The 24820-nt window shown below is 38.4% G+C and overlaps 1 protein-coding gene across 15 annotated transcripts in view; it reads right to left on the reverse strand.

Moving 5' to 3' along the window:
• The window catches only part of LOC115224513 (fibrillin-2-like), a 202202-nt gene that overhangs the window by 107596 nt on the left and 69786 nt on the right, over nucleotides 1–24820 (reverse strand). For 9 of the 15 annotated variants that reach the window (XM_036513124.1, XM_036513126.1, XM_036513125.1 and 6 more), the window contains 8 exons: nucleotides 24508–24645; nucleotides 23843–23980; nucleotides 21743–21880; nucleotides 6316–6453; nucleotides 5467–5604; nucleotides 4410–4547; nucleotides 2280–2417; nucleotides 15–152 (listed from right to left, as the gene is read on the reverse strand). The exons of 1 other annotated variant lie outside the window; for it this stretch is intronic. In XM_036513124.1, coding sequence (XP_036369017.1) covers nucleotides 15–152; nucleotides 2280–2417; nucleotides 4410–4547; nucleotides 5467–5604; nucleotides 6316–6453; nucleotides 21743–21880; nucleotides 23843–23980; nucleotides 24508–24645 — 1104 coding nt within the window. The remainder of the gene's footprint in view (nucleotides 1–14; nucleotides 153–2279; nucleotides 2418–4409; nucleotides 4548–5466; nucleotides 5605–6315; nucleotides 6454–21742; nucleotides 21881–23842; nucleotides 23981–24507; nucleotides 24646–24820) is intronic. 5 more of the 15 variants (XM_036513127.1, XM_036513121.1, XM_036513129.1 and 2 more) reach the window with 3 other exon arrangements.

The following is a 24820-nucleotide window of genomic DNA, read 5'->3' on the forward strand; positions in this document are numbered from 1 at the left end:
GCTACATCACTTACCTGTTTGACAGTTGCTACCTTCATAACCTGCAGCACATCCTCCACTGGAACACACACCTGTCTGTGTGTGGCACTTCTTGTTGTCAGCACAGTGGCACATACTCTGACAGTTTGGTCCAAATTTACCTTTTACACATGCTGTAACGTAATTAGAAATTATATATTCTTAAAAATCATTGAAGTGGTATAGGTATCAATAAATAAATATACACACACACACACACATACATACATGCAAGACTTTTTTCAAGTTCCAAATGTGAATCTGTTAACTACATTCCAAAGATGTATCTTTGTAGGAAACTGTAATTCAAGGGGCCAGCGTTGAGACATTGTGTCATGCTGAATCTCCCTGAGAATCAGGTTAAGGGTACATGTGTCTGTGGAGTGCTCAGCCACTTGCATGTTGATTTCACGAGCAGGCTGTTCCATCAATCGGATCAACTGGAACCTTCATCGTTGTAATCAACAGAATGCCAGAGTGGGAGCAAAATAACCAAAGAGAGAGAGAAAGAAGCATTAAGGTGTATTAACCCCTTAGCATTAAAACCAGCCACATCCAGCCCAAATATTCTACCTACTTTACATTCAAACCAGCCAGATTTGGCCCCTAACACCTTCTCTACAACGTCATTCTAAAAACCAAAGTCTAAAAGTCAGAGACAATTAAGAGGTAGCTGGAGTCGGAGTCAATAAAACTATACCTATTTCTTTACTACCCACAAGGGGCCAAACACAGAGGGGATAAACGAGGGGATAAACAAGGACAGACAAACAGATTAAGTCGATTATATCGACTCCAGTGCGTAACTGGTACTTATTTAATTGACCCCGAAAGGATGAAAGGTAAAGTCGACCTCGGTGGAATTTGAACTCAAAACGTAGCGGCAGACGAAATATCGGTAGGAATTTCGCCCGGCGTGCTAACGTTTATGCCAGCTCACCACCTTGTCAGTAAAACTATACCGACTCCAACTCACAATATCTTTATTTTTTAACATAAGCCAGTTATAACATATAGGCCTACTCAAAGTACAAGTGTATGCATATGCTTTATGAGATATGCCGACCACAATCACTAAATTACATACAGAGGATTCGGAGTCAGAGTCAAAGTTTTTTGTTTCGACTCCACAGCCCTGCTAAAAGCAAACAATCTTACCATTGAAGTCTCAAAACTACCACTATAATGCATAATTTATGCAAAGCAGTATGAATAAATAAGCATTACATTTGACAGAAGATTCTGAATGTTAAAAGGTTACGTGATCCTGGTTACTACAAAAACATCTCTCCTTTATGCATGAGGGTTTTCCCTATGTGAATATGAAGTGGGATTCGTTTAATATTAATGTCTCTTAATGCTTCTATCATTCTCTGTCTGTCTCTCTTTGCTTACGAGCAAAGAATGTTGCTTTTTATGTATGTGAGGAAATGGAAAACGTTTTTCAGTTGGGTTAAATTGATAAATTGTAATGGCTCTCTCTCTCTTTCACTGTCTGTCTGTATCTGTTTATCTCTGCTTCTGTCTGTCTGTCTTTCTGCCTTTCTCGTTTTTTCTCTCCCCTACTCATTCTGTCTCTCCCCCTCTCATTCTGTCTCTCCCCCACTCAGTCTGTCTCTCTCCCACTCATTCTGTCTCTCCCCCTCTCATTTTGTCTCTCCCCCACTCAGTCTGTCTCTCTCCCACTCATTCTGTCTCTCCCCCTCTCATTCTGTCTCCCCACCACTCATTCTGTTTCTCTCCCCTACTCATTCAGTCTCTCCCCCCCACTCAGTCTGTCTCCCCACCACTCATTCTGTCTCCCCACCACTCATTCTGTCTCTCTCCCCCTCTCATTCTGTCTCTCACTTTATCTCTCTCGCTCTCATTATCTCTCACACACTTATTCTCTCTTCTCTCTCACTCAAGCTCTCCCTCCCCTTTTCTGCTTATACGTGTGAGTATATTTCTTTATTTTTGTTTAAGGAGAAAGAAAAAGTGTTTATTTAAATTGGGTTTATTTAAGTTGTCTACCTGTGTCTCTTTGTCTCTGCTTCTCTCTCTCTCTCTCTGTCCGTCTTCCTGCCTCTCTCCCTTTCATTTTATCTTCCATCCTCTCATCCTATCACTTTCTCCCTTACGTAAGCAAATTTTCCTTTATGCACGTGAGCAGAAGAAAAATGCTTATTCAATTCAATTAAGAAATTGTAATCTCTCTCTCTATCTATCTTTCTCTCTCAGACTTCACAAGCTTTTGCTGGGGAATGAATGAGTCCACTTACCTGTTTGACAGTTGCTACCTTCATAACCTGCAGCACATCCACCAACGGTACACACACCACTTTGACGGTTACACTTACTCTTGTCAGCACAGTGACATGTATGTTGACAGTTTGGTCCAAATTTACCATTTACACACGCTGTGCAAAAAAAAACCCCAAAAATATGGTTTTGAGAACACTGAAAATTGTATCAAATTCTAAAATTATACAAAACTAGCAGTATCGCCCGGCGTTGCTCGGGTTTGTAAGGGAAATAACTATATAAGCATTTTTAGAGAGTTACTTCCCTTATAGATGCCAATTCGGGCTTTCTTAGCCATTTCTGTTTCGGTGTCTTCAAGCCATGAAGTCGTTGTTCTAAAAGAACGCTGGTCTCCTTGACAACGCATTACGATGTTGATTTCCTTAAACTCCCTTCCCCACAGCTTCACGAGGGAGGGAAGAAGGGGGAGAAGCAAACACAGGTGCAGGTGTTTGAGCGTGGACGCCAACTCCGCCGCCATCGACACACGAAAAATTATGCATTAAAATGGAATAAAAAATGATGTTAAATTATTTTTAAAATCGTAGACTCATCGTAGACGCGCGCTAATAGCCAGACGGGCTCGATATTAATCACGACTATAAGATACCCGAATTTGGTTAAACTGCACCGCAAAATGTGGGAGGAGTTAGGAATCTAAATCGTAGGAGACAGACACTCACACAACTACAGTTTTATATATATATAGATAACTATGAGGCTGAATGGGTAGAAACTTCCATCTCAACCATGTGGTCTTACATTCAGTCCCACTGCAAGACACTTTGTGAGTGGATTTGGTCAACAGAAACCGAAGGAAGCCTGCCATTCACACATACACACACATATATATACATATTCTTTTGTTTCAGTTATTTGCTGGAGCACCACCTTTAGACGAGCAAATCGACTCCAAGACTTATTCTTTGTAAGCCTAGTACTTATTCTATCGGTTTCTTTTGCTAGGCTTACAAAGAATAAGTCCTGGGATCAATTTGTCTGATTAAAGGTAGTGCTTCTGCATGGCTGCAGTCAAATGACTGAAACAAGTAAAAGAATAAAAGAATGTGTGTGTGTGTGTGTGTGTGTGTGTGTGTAGCATCTATATACCATTAATATCAAAAATCAAAATCAAATCAGGATTGAAATCAAAATGGAAATTGTAGTTGTGGCCAATGCCAGTGCCGCCTAACTGGCACCCATGCTGGTGGCATGTAATAAGCACCATTCAAGCATGGGTCGATGCTAGTGCTGCCTGACTGGCTCCCCATGCCAGTGGCACCACGTAAAAAGCACCAGTCCCCCAACCTCCGGACTGGCTCCTGTGCCAGTGGCACATAAAAAGCACCATCCAAATGTGGTGAAGCCAGTACCGCCTGACTGGCTCCCATGCCAGTGGCACGTAAAAAACACCCACTACACTCTCAGAGTGGTTGGTGTTAGGAAGGGCATCCAGCTGTAGAAACCTTGCCAGGTCAGATTGGAGCCTGGTCCAGCCTCCTGGCCAGCCAGTCCCCAGTCAAACTATCCAACCCATGCCAGCATGGAAACGGACTTGAAAAGATGATGATGATTGTTCATGAAATATGATATAATCCGCTAGACAAAGGAGTGGCTGTGTGGTAAGTAGCGTGCTTATGAACTACATGGTTCCGGGTTCAGTCCCACTGTGTGGAACCTTGTGCAAGTGTCTTCTACTATAGCCTTGGGCTGACCAAAGCCTTGTGAGTGGATTTGGTAGACAGAAACTCAAAGAAGCCTGTCGTATATATGTATACTTATATATATATATATATGTATGTGTGTGTATATGTTTGTCCCCCCAACATCACTTGACAACCGATGCTGGTGTGTTTACGTCCCCATAACTTAGCGGTTCAGCAAAAGAGACCGATAGAATAAGTACTAGGCTTACAAAGAATAAGTCCTGGGGGCGATTTGCTCGACTAAAGGTGGTGCTCCAGCATGGCCGCAGTCAAATGACAGAAACAAGTAAAACGGTAAAAGGGTACTGTAAGAATAATGTCCCTCACTTTGCTCACAATATAAAGCAATGTTATACCATCCATACTACTGTAATATTTCACAATGAAAGACGATATACTAACCTGTTTGACAATTGCTACCGCCAAAACCTGCAGCACATCCTCCACTGGAGCAAACACCCGTTTGACGGTTACACTTCTTATTGTCAACACAGTGGCATGTACTTTGACAGTTTGGTCCAAACTTAGATACACTACAACCTACAAGAAATTAAACAACAGCAGTTTTAGCATGCATTTTAGAGAGATATGGCTTATATAGTGGAAATTAAATGAAATATATATATATATGAATCCTTTAATATTCAGATTATTCTATCAAATAGAATGCTTATTTATTCACATCATTTTGAATTAATCATAATTATCCTGCAACTTTGTGATTTAAATGATGTGATTGTTTATTATTAGAATAACATTGTAGGGTAGGTATGAGAGGTCAGATCTGGCTGGTTTCATCATAAGACAAGTAGGATATTTGGGCTGGCTATGGTTGGTTTAAATTCTAAAGGGTTAAAGGTTAACAACAAGGGAAAAAGCAAACAACATACACTTTACAAAGTGTACTGGGTGCTATTACATGGCACCAGCACAGGTGCTTTCATGTGGTGCTATTATGTGGCACCAGCACAGGTGCTTTCATGTGGTGCTATTACATGGCACCAGCACAGGTGCTTTCATGTGGTGCTATTATGTGGAACCAGCACGGCAAGCTTTCATGTGGTGCCAGCACAGGTGCTTGATGTTACTAATTTTTATTTATTTATTTATGCACCCATTTCAAGCCTAGCCAGGCTCATGGGCTCGGTTTCCCGGTTTCTATGGCGTATGTGTTCCTCCCAACTGGACAGGACGCCAGTCCATCGCAGCGTTACTCAAGAAACAGGAAGAGAGAGAGTGAGAGAAAGTTGGGGTGAAAGAGTACAACAGGGGGTCGCCACCACCCCCTGCCAGAGCCTCGTGGAGCTTTTAGGTGTTTTCGCTCAATAAACACATACAACGCCCAGTCTGGGAATCGAAACTGCGATCCTCCGATTGCGAGTCCGCTGCCCTAACCACTGGGCCATTGCGCCTCCATTGATGTTACTAATAGATATGTAAAACATGCTACATCACTTACCTGTCTGACAGTTGCTACCTTCATAACCTGCAGCACATCCTCCACTTGAACACACACCAGTCTGACGGTTACACTTGTTCTTGTCAGCACAATGACAGGTATTTTTACAGTTTGGCCCAAATTTACCAATTACACATGCTGTAAGAAAAATACATATTAATCATTAAAATCAAGAGTGGTATCAATTTGAGATAAATATAATAAGCCTTTGTAGAGGTGCAATGGCCCAGTGGTTAGGGCAGCGGACTCGTGGTCGTAGGATTGCGGTTTCGATTCCCAGACCGAGTGTTGTGAGTGTTTATTGAGCAAAAACACTTAAAGCTCCACGAGGCTCCAGAAGGGGGTAGTGGTGAACTCTGCTCTATTCTTTCACCACAACTTTCTCTCACTCTTTCTTCCTGTTTTTGCTGTACCTGTATTTCAAAGGGGCCAGCCTTGTCACACACTGTGTCACGTTGAATATCCCTGAGAACTACATTAAGGGTAACACATGTCAGTGGAGTGCTCAGCCACTTGCCCGTTAATTTCATGAGCAGGCTGTTCCGTTCATCGGATCAGCTGGTTGTCAGATAGTTGTTGACAAACAATGGAAGTAATTTTATTCAGCTGAATACACTTCATTGATTGGTTGAAATTATCGAAATAGGACTATTTTAATGTGAAATTACTTCATAAATATGTTTTTCTCAAAAACGCTAAGAGTAAGAGATGTTTTATATCATACATTCTATGAGTGTCCGAAGTTTGAAAGTGTTTAGTGACAAAAAATTATTTTTTAAATCTGTCAGTCAAAAAGGTAAAGATCCATGAAATTAATTATAAATATTTAATAATGTATATTCCACTTACCTGTTTGACAGTTGCTACCTCCATAACCAGCAGCACATCCTCCACTGGAACACACACCTGTCTGACGGTTACACTTGCTGTTGTCAGCGCAGTGGCATGTACTTTTACAGTTTCGCCCAAATTTATCTTTTGTACATGCTTTAACAAAAATATGAAATTAGCTATGAATTAATACAAAACTATGAAGCATACTAAAAATTAATGCAATAATATGAAATATGCTATATAAATTAATACCATGATTTATATAACTCAAATAAAAATAAATTATACATATGTGATCATTGCCAGAGCAGCTAACTGGCTTCCATGCCGGTGGCATGTAAAAAGCACCATTCAAGCATTATCGTTACCAGCGTCACCGGTTGAGAGCAAGTAATATAAATTTTGTCCTATTGTGAAAAAACATTTGAGAGAGGTCATTGCTAGTGCCACTGGACTGGCTCCTGTGCAGGTGGCACATAAAAAACACCACTTGAGTGTGGCCGTTGCCAATACCGCCCAACTGGCCCTCGTGCCGGCGGCACATAAAAGCACCCACTACACTCTCGGAGTGGTTGATGTTAGGAAGGGCATCCAGCTGTAGAAACTCTGCCAGATCAGATTGGAGCCTGGTACAGCCATCTAGTTCACCAGTCCTCAGTCAAATCGTCCAGCCCATGCTAGCATGGAAAGCGGACGTTAAACAATGATGACACTACTGTTCAGATTATTAAGGATCTAACATCTTTTTATTTTATTTAAAAACTGCTCGTTGGAATTCAATTCCACAAAAACATGGCAACAGACATATACGTGTGGTGTATAAGCACCTCTCCTTAAAAAAGGCATTTTTAAAAAGATATTTTTTCATATTCCTACGTTTTACATGTCGGAGATTACAAACATGCAAAAAAAAAATTTTCATTTCACCCCACCCACCCCCACACAATTAAAAATCTCGAACTTTTTCCGAATTTTTTTTTTTAAACCACTTTTTCCAAATTTAAAATGCCCACCTCAACCTCCTCTTCTCCTGAATTTTTAATTTTTCAAACTTCACCCAGTCTCTCCGACAGATCTCACACACACACAACCAAAAACAGACATTTCTGAATTTTTTTTTTTTGCAGCAGGTTCCTACGTTTGCAATGACAGAGATTCCAAATATGCAAAAAAAAAACATTTTCAAAATTTTAAATTCAACAAGCATATAGTTATGTGCATAAAGAGATAGATAGATATGAATAAACGGATAGGGATAAACAGATATTTCGTTTTTGGATTTGGTTTGCAAGATTCTTTATATGAGTTTGTGCGCTGAAGCATATTCTGTTGTGTCTGGGGAGAGTCATTCTCTTTTTATGCCTTAACACACTCACTGGTAAAATTTCCACTTATTTCTTACTTTTATTTTCCTAAAATTTTCGTTGCGCCATGCAACCTTTTCAATAGACAGCCTTTTCAATAAATAAATGGCTGGAAAAAGTTTTACGATTATTTAAAGCAAAGACAAGTAAAACGGAAATTTTTTTCACTGTCTTTGTCTACATGTAATCAATCTATCTACTCACACACACACATGTATATTAATATATAGAAACGATTCTAAAAGCCTTTATAATCATGTCCATACTCTTTACTCTCTTTTACTTGTTTCAGTCATTTGACTGCAGCCATGCTGGAGCACCACCTTTAATCGAGCAACTCAACCCTGGGACTTATTCTTTGTAAGCCCAGTACTTATTCTATCGGTCTCTTTTGCCAAACCGCTAAGTGACGGGGACATAAACACACCAGCATCACTGTCTTTGTCTACATGTAATCAATCTATCTACACACACACACATGTATATTATATATAGAAATGATTCTAAAAGCCTTTATAATCATGTCCATACTCTTTACTCTCTTTTACTTGTTTCAGTCATTTGACTGCAGCCATGCTGGAGCACCACCTTTAATCGAGCAACTCAACCCTGGGACTTATTCTTTGTAAGCCCAGTACTTATTCTATCGGTCTCTTTTGCCAAACCGCTAAGTGACGGGGACATAAACACACCAGCATCACTGTCTTTGTCTACATGTAATCAATCTATCTACACACACACACACATGTATATTAATATATAGAAATGATTCTAAAAGCCTTTATAATCATGTCCATACTCTTTACTCTCTTTTACTTGTTTCAGTCATTTGACTGCAGCCATGCTGGAGCACCACCTTTAATCGAGCAACTCAACCCTGGGACTTATTCTTTGTAAGCCCAGTACTTATTCTATCGGTCTCTTTTGCCAAACCGCTAAGTGACGGGGACATAAACACACCAGCATCGGTTGTCAAGCGATGTTGGATGGGACAAACACAGACACACAAACATACACATATATATATATATATATATATATATATACATACATACGACGGGCGTCTTTCAGTTTCCGTCTACCAAATCCACTCACAAGGCTTTGGTCGGACCACGGCTATAGTAGAAGACACTTGCCCAAAGTGCCACGCAGTGGGACTGAACCCGGAACTATGTGGTTGGTAAGCAAGCTACTTACCCCACAGCCACTCCTGCACCTATATTGCTTTGTCATCAAGAGTAGTTAACATCACTTATCATCATCATCGTTAACTCTGCAGTGATTATTTTTGTGTTGTTATATACAGGAACATTTTCACAAAAAAAATATATAAATCATCATCATCATTGTCTTCGTCTAACATCCATGTTCTTCGCAGAACTACAAATCCTGTGGGGGTGGGGTCAGTTTCATGCCAGTGGACAAGGGATTGATCTATGAGAAGGAGGTGTGGTAGTGCAGGTTTTTGTGGAGGACCGGTGTGGTTACTAATATTTGATAGGGGAAAAGGGGAAAGATCCCCTCTGGTCATTCATGACCATGAGATTGCATCAAGAAAGTTCCCCTCCAAGGTACAAGTCTGGACATATTTGTTTATAGAAGACTGGCAGTCACCCATGCATACCAGCCTACCCTCTCCATGCCACCAGTGTTATCTAAGGGAAAGGCAAAGATTGATACAGCAAAGCATCCAATACAAAGTATGTACAGTTGTGACCAAAATGTTCGGAACGTCATTGTTTTCGTCAGAAAAGTAGGTATAAGTTTTTATCGAAGTTGTTTTATATTCTATAATTTTCACAGACAATAAATACGATATTGTTTGTTATTGTCTGAGATTTTAGTGTAATTTGAGAGGATAATACAAAAGTTATGGATGATTTAGTGATTTACTGCAAAACCCATGGCAGCCAAAATGATCAGAATGGTTGAAGAAATAACAAAATAATCAAAAATGACAGAGAATACTGGAAATATTTAATATTTAGTGTGAAGCCCTTTAGCTTCAATCACACTTTGACATCTTCGACTGCATGAGGAAATTAAATTTTCAATTTCTTGCTGTGTGATCTTATTCCATTCTTCCTGAAGGGCATTCCATAATTGCTCGGTTGTTTTAAGATTTCTGGCTTTCAAACGTTCTCCTAGAATATTCCACACATTTTCAACAGAGTTGAGATCTGGGCTTTGAGCAGGCCAATCCATAACAATAACCTTTTCAGCCTTGAGGAAGTTCATGACCACTTTAGCCTTGTGACATGGGGCATTGTCCTGCATGAATATGGATGGTCGCTTAGTTGAATTTCTCAGCACAGGCAAGACATGATCTTTTACAAGTTGTTTATAAACTCCTGCATTTACCTTTCCATGTAATCGCACCAAATGGCCCACACCATCTCCAGATATCATCCCCCAAACCATGACACTTCCCTCACTGAATTTAACACTAGTCTTAAGGCATTTAGGCGACAATTTTTCACCTACTTTTCGACGAACGTACCTTTTCCCATCTGAGCCAAATAACAAACTTAGATTCATCACTGAAATGCACCGTTTGCCATTTTTCTTGAGACAACACGTTCGGTTGCAAAGGTAAGAAGACACTTCTTATTCTTGAAGCTGATCAGTGGCTTCACTGCAGGTCATGTTCAACGAAGCGACGAGACAGTTTTTCAAGATAAAGTTTTCTTCAGTACAATGCTCATTTCCCGAGAAACAGCAGCAGCAATTTTAAATCTGTCCTTTTTAACTAATTTTATCATAGCACGATCTTCTCTCTTGGTCGTTTTTCTTGGCCTACCTGTAGACTTTCTTGCTTCACACGAACCACAATCATCGTAGACCTTAAGAATACCGTGTAAAACACTTTTTGACTTGTTAACAATCTTTGCAATAGACCCAACACTTAAATTATCCTTCATTCGAAGTTTAATAATCTGCTGACGAATTGGTAACGGAGTAAGTGGCATTATATTAACAAAGTACACTGCAGATATTCTTACTAATGTTTAGTAAACGAACCGTCACGTAAACAAATTCAAAACATTAGAGTTTGCCGGTTAAATATACTAAAACACGGAGTAAAAGCAACCGTTCTGATCATTTTGGCCGCCATGGATTTTGCAGTAAATCACTAAATCATCCATAACTTTTGTGTTATCTTCTCAAATTACACAAAAATCTCAGTCAATGACAAATAATATCGTATTTATTGTCTGTGAAAATTATAGAATATAAAACAACTTCGATAAAAAATTATACCTACTTTTCTGACGAAAACAATGCCGTTCTGAACATTTTGGCTGCAACTTTACGTATGAGCCAAAAAGTTTGTGTGAGATTTGGCTGTTATTTCTGGGACGTGAAGAGCCTGCTTGAAGGCCCTAGAATCGGGAGGGGACGGATTGGAGTAATTCAAATTTTTTCTGTTTTTTGAAATATTGAAATTTTACAAAATTTTTTTTCGGCATCATAATCGTATTTTTCTACGTATTTCGCCCTTCAAAAAATTTTGAATAAAGTGAAAAATGAGGAAATGAGAGGGGTGGAAATTTTGAAATTGCGATTTTGCAATTTTTTTCCAGAAGCGAAATCTCCATAGCCGAAAACGTAGGTTTCCATTAAAAAAAAAATTAAGTTAGGAAGGGGTCGGGTTACGCCCATTATTTTTAATGCATATCATGGTGATGCTTTTCTTTTTTAACTAAATTTCAAGGTGCTTCTCAGAAGTGTTATGTAAGCGTCTGCAGTCTGTTTAACACTGTCCGGCACTTTCGAAGGACCAACCTCCAATAATACTTGCCCAAATCATGATGCCTCGCCCTCCGTGTAGGAGTCTCAAGTGTTGATGACGAACCCGTCCAGGCAATATTTCGTCTCTAGTAGACCTTTCCGTCGATTTCCGTAAAAAAAATTTTTTTTTTTTTTTTTACATATGGGCTTGCGGGAACTTTTGAAGTAATGAGAGCGAAAGAGACTAAGAGAAAGCGATTGTATGACGAGGGAAGTTCTTTTGAAGTTACCGTGCATGGCAAGCATTGATGTACATGAGTGTGTGTGTGTGTGTGTTTGATGGGGTGTGGGAGACAGACAGTATGTTGTGTAAGTGAAGTGCTTCTGTTAGTGTGTGTGAAGAGACAGAGTAATGTGTGAAAGAAAGAGATAACTGAAATTTTTTACTCGGTGTATGTGTATATGTATGTATATTACTTCAAAAGTTCCCGCAAGCCCATATGTAAAAAAAAAAATTTTTTTACGGAAATCGACGGAAAGGTCTACTAGAGACGAAAGATCGCCCCCATTCCTTTGCTCCAACTATCAGATCCGTCAATAGTGATTTCTTTATTACGATTATACAATCGTTTACATAGAATTACAGATCCGTCAATAGTAGCACAAATTTTGTCTGTAAACAAAACTTTTGCAAAGTCGACCTTCATGTTATCTTCTGCCCATTTCAGACAATTTTGTGTGTGTATCTTGTATAAAGGAGGCCTTTTAATTGATGTCACTAGTTTACCGAACTTTTTTCAGAAGACATCAGGTAGTTGTAGACACAGTTGTTTCGCCAATGCGCTCGAAAAGTTCTCCACTTGCAAGACCTGACTTATTTACATCTTCGTGTTTAATTCGTGACAGAGAACATAGAGAAACAGCCCTCGTCTGATTATTGTCAGCTTTCTTCTGTATCTACGTAGGAGCTGTAACAAAACTTTTTTCCACAGTTTGGCGATATCTTCCAATTATTTTAGATATTCCTGATATTGATTTATCTTTTGCATGTGCAGAAGTAATAACAGATTTCTCTGAATCAGTTAAGTAACATTTATGACCCATAATTACACGATTGTCAGATCACTCGTTAATAATTTGGAACACTGAAAGTTCGTGGAAGTTGAAATCATGCAAATGGCCGCGGTTTCTTTACGCGTGCGCAAAACCTCACGTTTTTTTTTTACACACCACGCACATATCATTCTGTGGAAATTTCGTTGAATTCCAGCATTTAGTTTTTAAGTAAAAATTTTTTTAATGTTATGTCGTTAATAATTTGAAACACAGTGTATTTTATTTAATACACGATATAATGCGTTACAATAATTTCATTTGGTGAGAAACACCTCAAATATATTCATCTAAAGATTGAACGAGAGAAAAAACACAAGAGTTGAGAAAGAAGGTGGATCTTTTCGGTTTGAACGGCAGTTTTTTCTAGCGGTGTCATATGAAATTGTCACCCATAATTATGACCCTAGTATCGATCTATTGCATTTCAATCTGTTTTAGGGTTAGGGGTGGGGGAAGGGTATCTTTTTTTCTTCAGAAATGTAAATAAACCCAATCTGTTTCTTAAACGAGGGACATATTCATACGGCACAGAATGTTTTTTTTTACCTCAATAGACGTCACTGATTGGTTGAAATTGCAGAAATTGAAGAAAAAATAAACAACAAATATCTTACAAACCATAGAATTTTCTCAATAAAGCCAAGAGAAAAAGATGTGGATCTTTTCCTTTTGGACGGCACTTTTCAACACAATTTCTAGTTAACTAAACACTTTTAAACTTCGTATACTGGTAGAATGTGTCAAAATAAAACATTTTTTTCTCTTGGCTTTCTTGAGAAAATTGTAATTTGTTTGTTTAACGTAGTTTAATTTTTCGAATTTTAACCAATCCTATGGCCTCTTTTGAGCTAAAATCATTTGCTGCGTCTTAAACTGAGACAACATCCTGTCACTAACTCTAACTCTAACCCTAACCCTAAATTTTAGCCTTTCGTTTTTTTTTTCTTAATTGTTAAATTAATTTAATTGTTACGCATGTGTCTAAAATTATTCGTTTTGTTTTTGTTTTGAGTTTTTGCTTTCGTTTTTTTTTCTTAATTGTTAAATTAAAATTATTTTCCATTGCTTTCGTTTTAGCCTTTCGTTTTTTTCTTCTTAATTGTTATCCTTAAATTAATTTAACAATTAAGAAAGAAAAAAAACGAAAGGCTAAAATTTAGGGTTAGGGTTAGAGTTTGGGTTAGTGACAGGATGTTGTCTCAGTTTAAGACACAGCAAATGATTTTAGCTAAATAGAGGGCATAGGATTGGTTAAAATTCGAAAAATTAAACTACGTTAAACAAACAAATTACAATTACAGCTGGAGCAATGTGAAATAAAGTGTTTTACTCAGGGACACAATCCATCACCAGGAATTGAACCCCAGATATAACAACATCACAGATAAAACTATACTTTTATACCTTTTTTTTTTAATACAGAGATGTACTTGCATAGCAAGTGACCTGATCTGAGATCGTGTGCTGGAACAAAAACAATTGCAGCATGTAAGGTGTTTATAAGCCATTTAAGAAACACACAAAAAAGTTGAAGTGTATCTAACAGTTTTGGGGTGTTTCTTAAATGGCTTATAAACACCTTCCATGTCTTTTCTTTCCTTTTTTATGAATTTCATGATGCTTATACAAAATAATTGAATGAATGCTAATTTTCGTGATAATAATTATTTATTATTTATTAAATTAAGATGAGATTAAAACAAATTTCATTTTTGCATATTTGCAAAATTCCAAGTTATCAATATTGTTGATATGTAACCTATGATGTTGTTGTTGCTGCTGCTGTTTAACCCAAGGGCAGCCCTGATCAAGCAGACTTATGATTAACGACAAAGACAACAATAATGATAGTAACCATTCTGTCTTTTATTGAAGCATAGAATATCTACACTAAATGACTCCAATATGTCCTTCAACAGTGAAGTATGATTTGAAGGTGATTTGGCTGCTGTTTCTAGCAATTTGAACACATGTACAAAGGTTGTCTTGTTGTTCTTTACCTCCAGATTGGCCCTGATTGAGCAGACTATACATTATCAAATGGGTGCTTTTTTTCCCCCTCCCATTAAATTGCAAATCAAACTGAGGGACATTTTGCTGCTATTTCTAGCAAGTTGCACTACACAGCCACACAAGAGGATCCTTCATTAGTTCATGTTGTTGTTGTTGTTGTTATTGTTGATGATGATGATGATGATTGAGATGATAAGGATGATGGTAGTGGTGGTGGTGGTGGTAGTGGTGGGAATGACTACAGCTGTAAGGACAATGGTGATCAATGTTGATGATGATGATGATGGTGATAACCATGATGGTGATGATGATGATGGTGGTGGTGGTGATGGTGGCGACGGTCTTTGTGGCTGGTGACAACAGCATCATTTAGTGCTGTTTGTGGTGATTTACGATGACAAAAAAAAAACGTCAGTGATGCTAATGATGACGATGACAACGGCGATGACAATATCGATGGTGTCAATGGATGGTTTTACCAAGTCAGTTCTAGGTCAAGTCAGCACATCTACTGCGTAACAGGGGGAACTACTGGTCTATGTAATCATAGCATGCGGATTTGACTTCTGCCTCAGTCCACCTAACTAAACACAGGTGCCACTCTCACTCAGTTGTTGCGTGGTGAAGGAGGAGTGTCCAACCATAAAGGAACTGTTCCAACAACTTCATGCTAAAGTTCAAATTTGCAGACCCATTCAACCGTTTCTAAAATGGAAAAATGGATGGGTATGAAAATGTATTCAGATATGGCCAATGATTTTGTAATCGGTACACACATATGTAAATATTTATACATACATACATTCATACACACACACACACACACACATATATATATATATATATATATATATATATATATATATATATATAGTATATATATATATATATATATATATATATGTATATATGTATATATATGAGCAAAACGCCCCCCATCCAATGGACAGTGCTGAGTTGTAAAACATTTAAACCAAATTTTCTCAAAACAACTTGTCCGACCGTCCCATAGGCCTCCCCTTTGAGAAACACTGATTTAACCTAAATTTGAGACACCAGCAAAAGAAGAAATAATGATAGACTTTTTTTCTATTCCAAAGAAAAACGATTTTATACACACAAATATGCAACCGAAGAGTTTAAAGTACCAGTAATGATAAGGGCGTTGACTGGGAGAACGCAAACATGGTTTAAACAGTAAATTGGCAGGAAAGAAATGGGCCTTTAAGCAGTACAAAAACAACAAAAAATGGAAGATGCAGTTATGTACAGGTTGACGGAAGAAAAGCAGGACAAAAACGATGCATGCAAATGGGTTAGCTGGAGGTAAATCTAGATGGAAAAGCATGATAAATTTATGGGAACGTACCTGGGACACTAATAAGTTTATCCGATAGGAGGGGAGGAAACACTCCGTCGGTTACGACGATGAGGGTTCCGGTTGATCCGAATCAACGGAACAGCCTGCTCGTGAAATTAACGTGTAAGTGGCTGAGCACTCCACAGACACGTGCACCCTTAACATAGTTTTCGGGGATATTCAGCGTGACACAGAGAGTGACAAGGCCGGCCCCTTGAAATACAGGTACAACAGAAACAGGAAGTAAGAGTGAGAGAAAGTTGTGGTGAAAGAGTACAGCAGGGATCACCACCATCCCCTGCCGGAGCCTCGTGGAGCTTTTAGGTGTTTTCGCTCAATAAACACTCACAACGCCCGGTCTGGGAATCGAAACCGCGATCCTATGACCGCAAGTCCACTGCGTCTCCCTTATCCGATAAAACATGTAGGAAATCAACTCGGGGTGATTTTTGATGAAAAGCAACAGCCTAGGGAACCAAGTAACTAATTTTAAGCTAACTCACTTTACGGGATGTTCAAGGACATGGAAAAGCTAGTGGAGCACAGCCTTGTAAACCACATTCCTGATGTACTTGCGCGTACAAATGCACGTTCCCACGGCTTTATTGATCGCATTCTCACCTGGAATTGATTTTTCTAACTTTTTCAAGACTTATACACGCCCTGATACCGTCTGTATCTACATATCAAATTTGAGAGCAATCAGATGGAGGATGCCCGAGATCCTAGAAGACACACACATACAAACAGAATGGATTTTATATATATATATATATATGTTCTTTGAGAAGCCTGAAATACAATGAAAACCAACTTGCTATACAAAGTATCTCATTACCTACATCTGAAACAACTAAATTGGGTACAGTTCTATATTTAAGAGATGAGGATTTATGTACATTATTTACATTATTTACATTTGACGGATATTTGCCCTCATTTTGTTTGTTGTTAACACAACGTTTTGGCTGATATACCCTACCGCCTTCTTCAGGTGTCTTGGGGAATGAGAACCCAGGTTCAAAATTTCCCCAAGACACCTAAAGAAGGCTGGAGGGTATATCAGCTGAAACGTTGTGTTAACAACAAACAAGATGAGGACAAATATCCGTTGAATGTATGAATGTAAATACTGTAATTAATGTAAATTGGATACACTCGAATAAAAAGTTATATACGCAGGGTGCAATGGGTAAATTGTTGCCATTTTATATTTTTAATTTCATGCATGCACATTGTTTGTTGTAGGGTCAGTTGGGCACCATCTGTAAGAAAAACAGTAGCATGACACAATTCACTCAGCCAGAAATTTGGAATTAACATGCTGTACTGCTTGGCATTTGTGCAAGAAGCTCCAATACAAACATTTCAGAGTGTTTGGGTGCAATCAGTGGACAATGCAATCTAAGGACATGTACCAAGAGTGATAAAAATCAAGCATCCAGTCAGCATCATGGTGTTTGGAGTGATCACTGGTGATGTTATGTTATGGCAATGTTATGCCTCTATTCATCTTTCCACACAGCCTCAGACTCAAGCTGGAAGGTTACATCAAGTGCCTGGAGGAGGTAGTGCTGCCCTGGGTCAAGAAGGCTGTTAGAAGACCCTATGTCTGCTTTCCATGCTAGCATGGGTTGGACGATTTTGACTGAGGGCTGGCAAACCAGATGGCTGCACCAGGCTCCAATCTTGATCTGGCAGAGTTTCTACAGCTGGATGCCCTTCCTAATGCCAACCACTCCGAGAGTGTAGTGGGTGCTTTTTACTAGTCAGGCGGTACTGGCAATGACCTCACTTGAATCTTTTTACACATGCCACCGGCACAGGTGCCAGTAAGGTGATGATGGTAACGATCACGCTCGAATGGTGCCCTTTTACATGTCACAGGCATGGAAGCCAGTTGGCTGCTCTAGCAACGATCGTGCTCGGATGGTGCTCTTGGCACCCTACTAGCACGGGCACAAGTGCCAGTAAGGTGACGCTGGTAACGATCACACTCGAATGGTGCCCTTTTATGTGCCACTGGCATGGAAGACAGTTAGCTGCTCTGTCAAACGATCACACTCATATGGTGCTCTTTGCACCCCGCTAGCATGGATGCCAGTCATCGAATTTGATTTTGATTTCACTTGATTCAACAGGTCTTCGCAAGCAGAGTTTAGTGACCAAAGAAGGAAAAGGTATGTATAAGTGGGCTGGTTACGCTCCTGGCATAGGCCACAGGTTATGGTCTCATTTGGCTTGCCAGGTCTTCTCAAGCACAGCATATTTCCAAAAGTCTCGGTTGCTAGTCATTTCCTTGGTGAGGCCTAATGTTCGAAGGTCGTACTTCACCACTTCATCCCAGGTCTTCCTGGGTCTACCTCTTCCACAGGTTCCCTCAACCGCTAGGGTGTGGCACTTTTTCACACAGCTATCCTCATCCATTCTCGCCACATGACCATACCAGCGCAGTCATCTCTCTTGCACACTACATCTGATGCTTCTTAGGTCCAACTTTTCTCTCAAGGTACTTACACTCTGTCGAGTATGCACACTGACATTACACATCCATCGGATCATACTGGCTTCATTCCTTGTGAGCTTACGCACGTCCTCAGCAGTCACAGCCCATGTTTCACTGCCATGTAGCATGGCCGTTCGTACACAAGCGTCATACAGTCTACCTTTTACTCTGAGCGAGAGGCCCTTTGTCACCAGCAGAGGTAAGAGCTCTCTGAACTTTGCCCAAGCTATTCTTATTCTAGCAGCTACCCTTTCAGCGCACCCTCCTCCGCTACTGACTTGGTCACCTAGGTAACAGAAGCTATCAACTACTTCTAGTTTTTTTCCCTGGAATGTGGTGGGGGTTGGTCTCTGCGCATTTTCAGTGTTTATTGCTCCTGAGCATCTGCCACATACAGAAACTATCTTCCCAGTTAGCCTTCCTTTGATATTGCTGCACCTCTTATGTGTCCATAGGTTACACTGGGTACATCTTATAGAGGGGTACACCTTAATCTGTTAAATGAGATGTCAGGGTTGTTTTCATCTTTGTGTAGTATAGATGACAGTTTATTTGCCACACCTTGTATATATATATATATATATATATATATATACTAGCAGTATCGCCCGGCGTTGCTCGGGTTTGTAAGGGAAATAACTATATAAGCATTTTTAGAGAGTTATAGCCAAAAAATAGCAAAAAAATGCATTAAAATGGAAAAAAAATTATGGTAAATTTTTTTTTAAATCGTTGACTCATCGTAGACATTTTTAGAGAGTTACTTCCCTTATATAATAGCGAAAAAATGCATTAAAATGGAAAAAAATTATGGTAAATTTTTTTTTAAAATCGTAGACTCATCGTAGACGCGCGCTAATACCCAGAAGGGCTCGATATGAATTACAACTATAAGATACCAGGTTTTGGTTAAACTGCACCGCAAAATGTGGGAGTAGTTAGGAATCTAAATCGTAGGAGACAGACACACAACTAGACTTTTATATATAAAGATATATATGTATGTATATATATATTTATATGTACATATTTATGTATATATATGTGTGTATATATATATATATATATATAAAATTATGTATGTATAAGCACATATGCATATACATGTGTGTGTGGGTGTGTATGTCTCTGGGTGTATTCTTTTACAATTAAAACTTTCCATACAAAGAATCTGCTTACCTGAATCAGAGACACCTAAATTGGTTATATCTATGCTTGAGAGAACTCTAAACAATAACACAACTTCCATTTCAAAAAGAAAAAATTTTCTACACAACTACAACCCAAGCCTACACATACCCTGCCTAATCATCCGTACACATAATTCCAACTCACCCATAAAAAGATCAAAAGATAAAATAATAAAAAAGTTAATACAATTTACTAATGGCCATTTATATATATATATCACAATGCAAACGATAGATATGAATCAACGACCAGATAATGTGATGCATCTCATGCAGTATATATTCTTTATAATAAAATAAATGTGCTGGTGACACGTAAAAGCACCGTCCGTTCATGGCTGTTTGCCAGCTCTGTCTGGCACCTGTGCAGGTGGCACGTAAAAAACACCCACTACACTCGCGGAGTGGTTGGCGTTAGGAAGGGCATCCAGCCGTAGAAACACTGCCGGGCCTGACGAAGCCTTCCAGCTTCACAGACCCCAGTTGACCCGTCCAACCCATGCTAGCATGGAAAGCGGACGCTAAATGATGATGATGATGATGATGATGATTGGGTTGTCCGGAAAGTTCACGCCGATTTATAGTAGCTTACCTTTCGACTTATTTTAGAACATGGTTGAGTCCATTAAATAGGATTTGACTACACCTCCATTTAGAGCACTGTTTAAGCTATCTTTTCGCGGAAGATGTGTGTGTGTTTGCATATATATATATGTGTGTGTGTGTGTGTGTGTGTATATATACATATAAATAGATATATGTATTTTTCCCTTGTTTACAATTAACAAGGAAAAAATAAATAAATAGTTACCAGGGCAGTAAAAAATCACACAAGTAAAAAGGGCGTGACACCTTGTTTTTAAAGGTAGAAACTCCGGGTTTATGTGAAATATTTAGTATAATATATATAAATAAATAAATGGAGTTAAACACAGGTGTTATTCAAGTTCTTTTACTTCCAACACATGTTTCAAAGACATAAAAGGAATAAAATCGTGTAAAATAATGTAATCTTCTCTTCAGGGAAATGAAGAAATAAAACTCGTCAATAAGACATTTTAACAGAATATGATGGATATGTATAGTGATGAACTGAATGCTATTAACTTTTATTAAAAAAACCTTAGAGGATATAACGTCAAAGGTAGCCAATAGAAAGAGGAGGGGTAAAGGAAAGAAAAAATCAGAAACCAAATAAACGGGTAGTCATGTTGGGTATACTGTGTCACTTTCATGGCATGCACTGCTCTCTCACTCAATAATAAAAATAAAAATAATAATAATAATAATAATAATAATAATAATAATAATAATAATAATAATAATAATAATTAATCTTTTCTTGAGAAGGCACAAGGCCTGAAATTATGTCAAGAGGGGACTAGTTGATTACATCAACCCCAGTGTTTTACTGGTACTTAATATATTGATCTCGAAAGGATGAGCAGCAAAGCTGACCTCGGCAGAATTTGAACTCAGAATGTAGCAACTGGCGAAATACTGCTAAGCATTTCAATCTATGTGCTAACAATTCCGTCGGCTCCCCACCTTAATAATAATAATAATAATAATAATAATTATAATAATAATAATAATAACCGGATATTGTTGTGAAAGACCAAAACAACCGGATATTGTTGTGAAAAACCAAAACAATAAAGTTTGCTTATTGATTGACATGAGCATCCCCTGTGATCATAATATCTCGGCGAAAGAGTTTGACAAGCTCAGAAAATATAAAGACCTGCTCATTGAAATTGAGAAAATGTGGCATCTCAAGGCGGTTACAATACCAGTGATCGTAGGAGCACTAGGAATGATCAAGAAGGGAACCGAAAATTATATGAGAATGATCCCTGGCTTACCATCCCTGCAAGAAGTGCAAAAGATTGTCTTAACTGGTACATCACACGTATTGAGAAGAGCATTGTCGATGTGAGAACTATTACTACCCACGTATTTTAATTTAACTTTAAAAAAAAAATTAACGAACTAGTGAGTTTAGTTTAATGGCCTACCAATGTATACTATGAGTTTCTTTGCCCTAGGAGTCGGGAAGACACTCGGCAAGAAATGGAAGCAAATTTGAAAGAAGAAGAAAAAAAAGATGACAATAATAATAATAATAATAATAATAATAATAATAATAATAGAGACTCACCAACTTGGCAGTTGGTACCTTCAAACCCAGCAGCACATCCTCCACTGGAGCAGCTACCAGACTGTGGGTTACACTTGCTGTTGTCAGCACAGTGACATGTGTTTCTGCAGTTTGGCCCAAATTTTCCTCTGCTACATGCTATAAACAAAACAATGACATAATAATGATGCTGCTGCTGATGATGATGATAATAATAATAATAATAATAATAATAATAATAATAATAATAACAATAATAATAATAATAACAATAATAAATCCCCCAAATGGCAGAAATTCAAAAGATAGTGCTCATCGGAACTGCTCATATCCTACGTAAAATACTTTCTATGTAATCTCAAGTTTTAAAACAAACAATTTTCGGATGGTTTTTTTAGACATTCACTGGTACAACACTAAGTACAAAACCAAATATATGGCACCCTAGGCATAACACCAACATGAACTTCCAACTTGTCTCTTGAGGTCTCTGGGTGAGACTTGGAGCTAGCTGGTGCAAATGTAAAGCAAAAGCCAAACATAGAATAATAATAATAATAATAATAATAATAAAAATAATAAAAATAATAATAATAATAATAATAATAATAATAATAATAATAATAATAGTAATATATACTCTTGTGGCTTCTGATCTTAACTGATTGGAAGTGTTATCATGTACATTGTTTTGTCTTGGTATAAAAGATGGGCTACAGCAAATATTCTGCTCAATACCACAGATTTGCTTGTCAGTTGTTTGACCTTAACCAGTTGAGCATGTCCCTTAGTGGCTGACGATATGTGCATCTCTGATCACGAGCAGAAGTAGTGGGGGAGCATCATAGCCATGTGTTGAGAGGGATTCTTTGCAGTTTGAATAATTCACCTTTGGAAATATGGCTGTTTCGTTCAACATCCTTAAACAACCCTTATTCAGGGACCTTTTGAGCAGGATGGGTTACTCAACTAGAAGAAAATTCTAACTAGGCCCCACCTGCAAGGTCATATGCTGTTTATTTTGATATGAGATCACCATGTCGCGCACATATGGTTGTGATGCATGTGCCTAGTGTACCCTTATCAGATGGGTAGTCATGACTGCCCATCTGATAAGGGTACACTAGACACATGCATAGTAGAAGGCTATAGTAGAAGACACTTGCCCAAGGTGCCACACAGTGGGAATGAACCCGGAATCATGTGGTTGGTAAGCAAGCTACTTACCACACAGCCATTCCTGCGCCTATAATAACAATTATAATAACTAGCAGGACCCGTGAATATTTCAAGGAATTAATGGTAAACTTTTCAGGTTATTCCCGAAAACTTAATCCCAAAAAACCTGAAAGCATAGCCTATGTTGTGTCTGTATCAAAAGATAGTCGTTCATCTGCTACTCAATGAGAAGTGAAGGAAACTGGAATATGACACTTATGTCTTTAGCATTTCAACCAGCCGTGTCCTGCCAAACTATTCTACATTGTTTTACGTTCAAACTGGCCAGATCTGGCCTCTCACACCTACCATACAATGCCTTTCTAAAAATAAACAATCACATCATCAAAATCTCAAAGCAACAAGATAGTGCTTGATTAATTCAAAATAATGTAAATAAATAAGCATTACATTTGACAGAAGAATCTGAATGCAAAAGGGTTAATGTACTTTATATATACACTTTATATATACACTTCATATATACACTTTATATACTTTATGCACAATTTTATAGACTTAATACACAGCACTGTCCCTCTTTCTCTCTCACTCTTCACCTTCCCTGCTTTTCTCTCTTATTTTCCTGTCTCTTTTTCTCTCTTGTTCTTCACCTTCCCTTTCAACTAACTACATAATAGTGTTACAGACGGGCTAAGTAACGAAGGAAAAAATCTTAGTTAAAAAAAAATTACGTATTTCACTCACCACCAGCTGCCCTTCTCTCTCTGAATCCTCCTCCCCTGTCTCTGATCCCCTCCCCTTATCTCTCTGTCCCTTCTCCTTCTCCCCCTCCCCCTCCCTACTCTTTCAACTGATCACGTGAAAGTGTTTCAGATAGGCTAAGTAATAATAGAACAGGCAGAATTGTAAGATGATAAATAGTGATGCACATTCACCTACCTGTTTGACAGTTGCTACCCTCATATCCAGCAGCACATCCTCCACTGGAGCAGCTACCAGACTGTGGGTTACACTTGCTGTTGTCAGCACAGTGACATGTGTTTCTGCAGTTTGGCCCAAATTTTCCTCTGCTACATCCTGCAAAACAAACATAACCGATAACAAATATAGGTGCTAAAATGGCTGTTTGGCAAGAAGTTTACTTCCAAACCGCATGGTTTCAGGTTCAGTCCCACAGCATGGCACTTTTGGTAAGTGTCTTCTACTATAGTCTTGGGCTGACTGAAGTCATCTAGGTGGAATTTGTAGGCAAAAACTGAAAGAAGCTCATCATATACTAATCATTGCTTTGAATGCACACCAATTCATATATATATATATATATATATATTATATATATACATACATACATATATATATATATATATACATGTTGAACTGCTGAACCATACTAGTGTTTTTCATTCTCTCTCTGTTTATTTTCTCTTATTCCCTTCTGTTGAAGAGCGGTGGCTCAAAACATAAAAGATTTTTTTCATTTTTCCCAAGCATCAAACTAATACACTTGCTTGTTGTTCAAACACCTGTCTTCGTTTTTTTTTTGTTTTTCTATAAATTTCAACTATATGTATACATACATACTGTATATTTCTAAGTTTACCTACCTGTCTGACAGGTGCTTCCTTCATAGCCAGCTGCACAGCCACCACTGGAACAAACACCTGTCTGATGATTACACCTGTTATTGTCAGCACAGTGACATGTCTGCTGACAATTTTGTCCAAATTTTCCGACACTGCACCCTGAAACATATATACATGTCAACCCATTAATTCTGTGTAAGAACACATAACGCATCTTACCTGTAAAATAATACTTTCTTTATTGGCCACCTGGACCAAAAACAAAACATAAAAGATGATACACAGACAAGGGACAGTGGGGATAAACATGTAAATAGCAAATAAAAAAAGCACA

Source organism: Octopus sinensis, linkage group LG25 (assembly GCF_006345805.1).
Source record: "Octopus sinensis linkage group LG25, ASM634580v1, whole genome shotgun sequence".
NCBI classification, from domain to species: domain Eukaryota; kingdom Metazoa; phylum Mollusca; class Cephalopoda; order Octopoda; family Octopodidae; genus Octopus; species Octopus sinensis.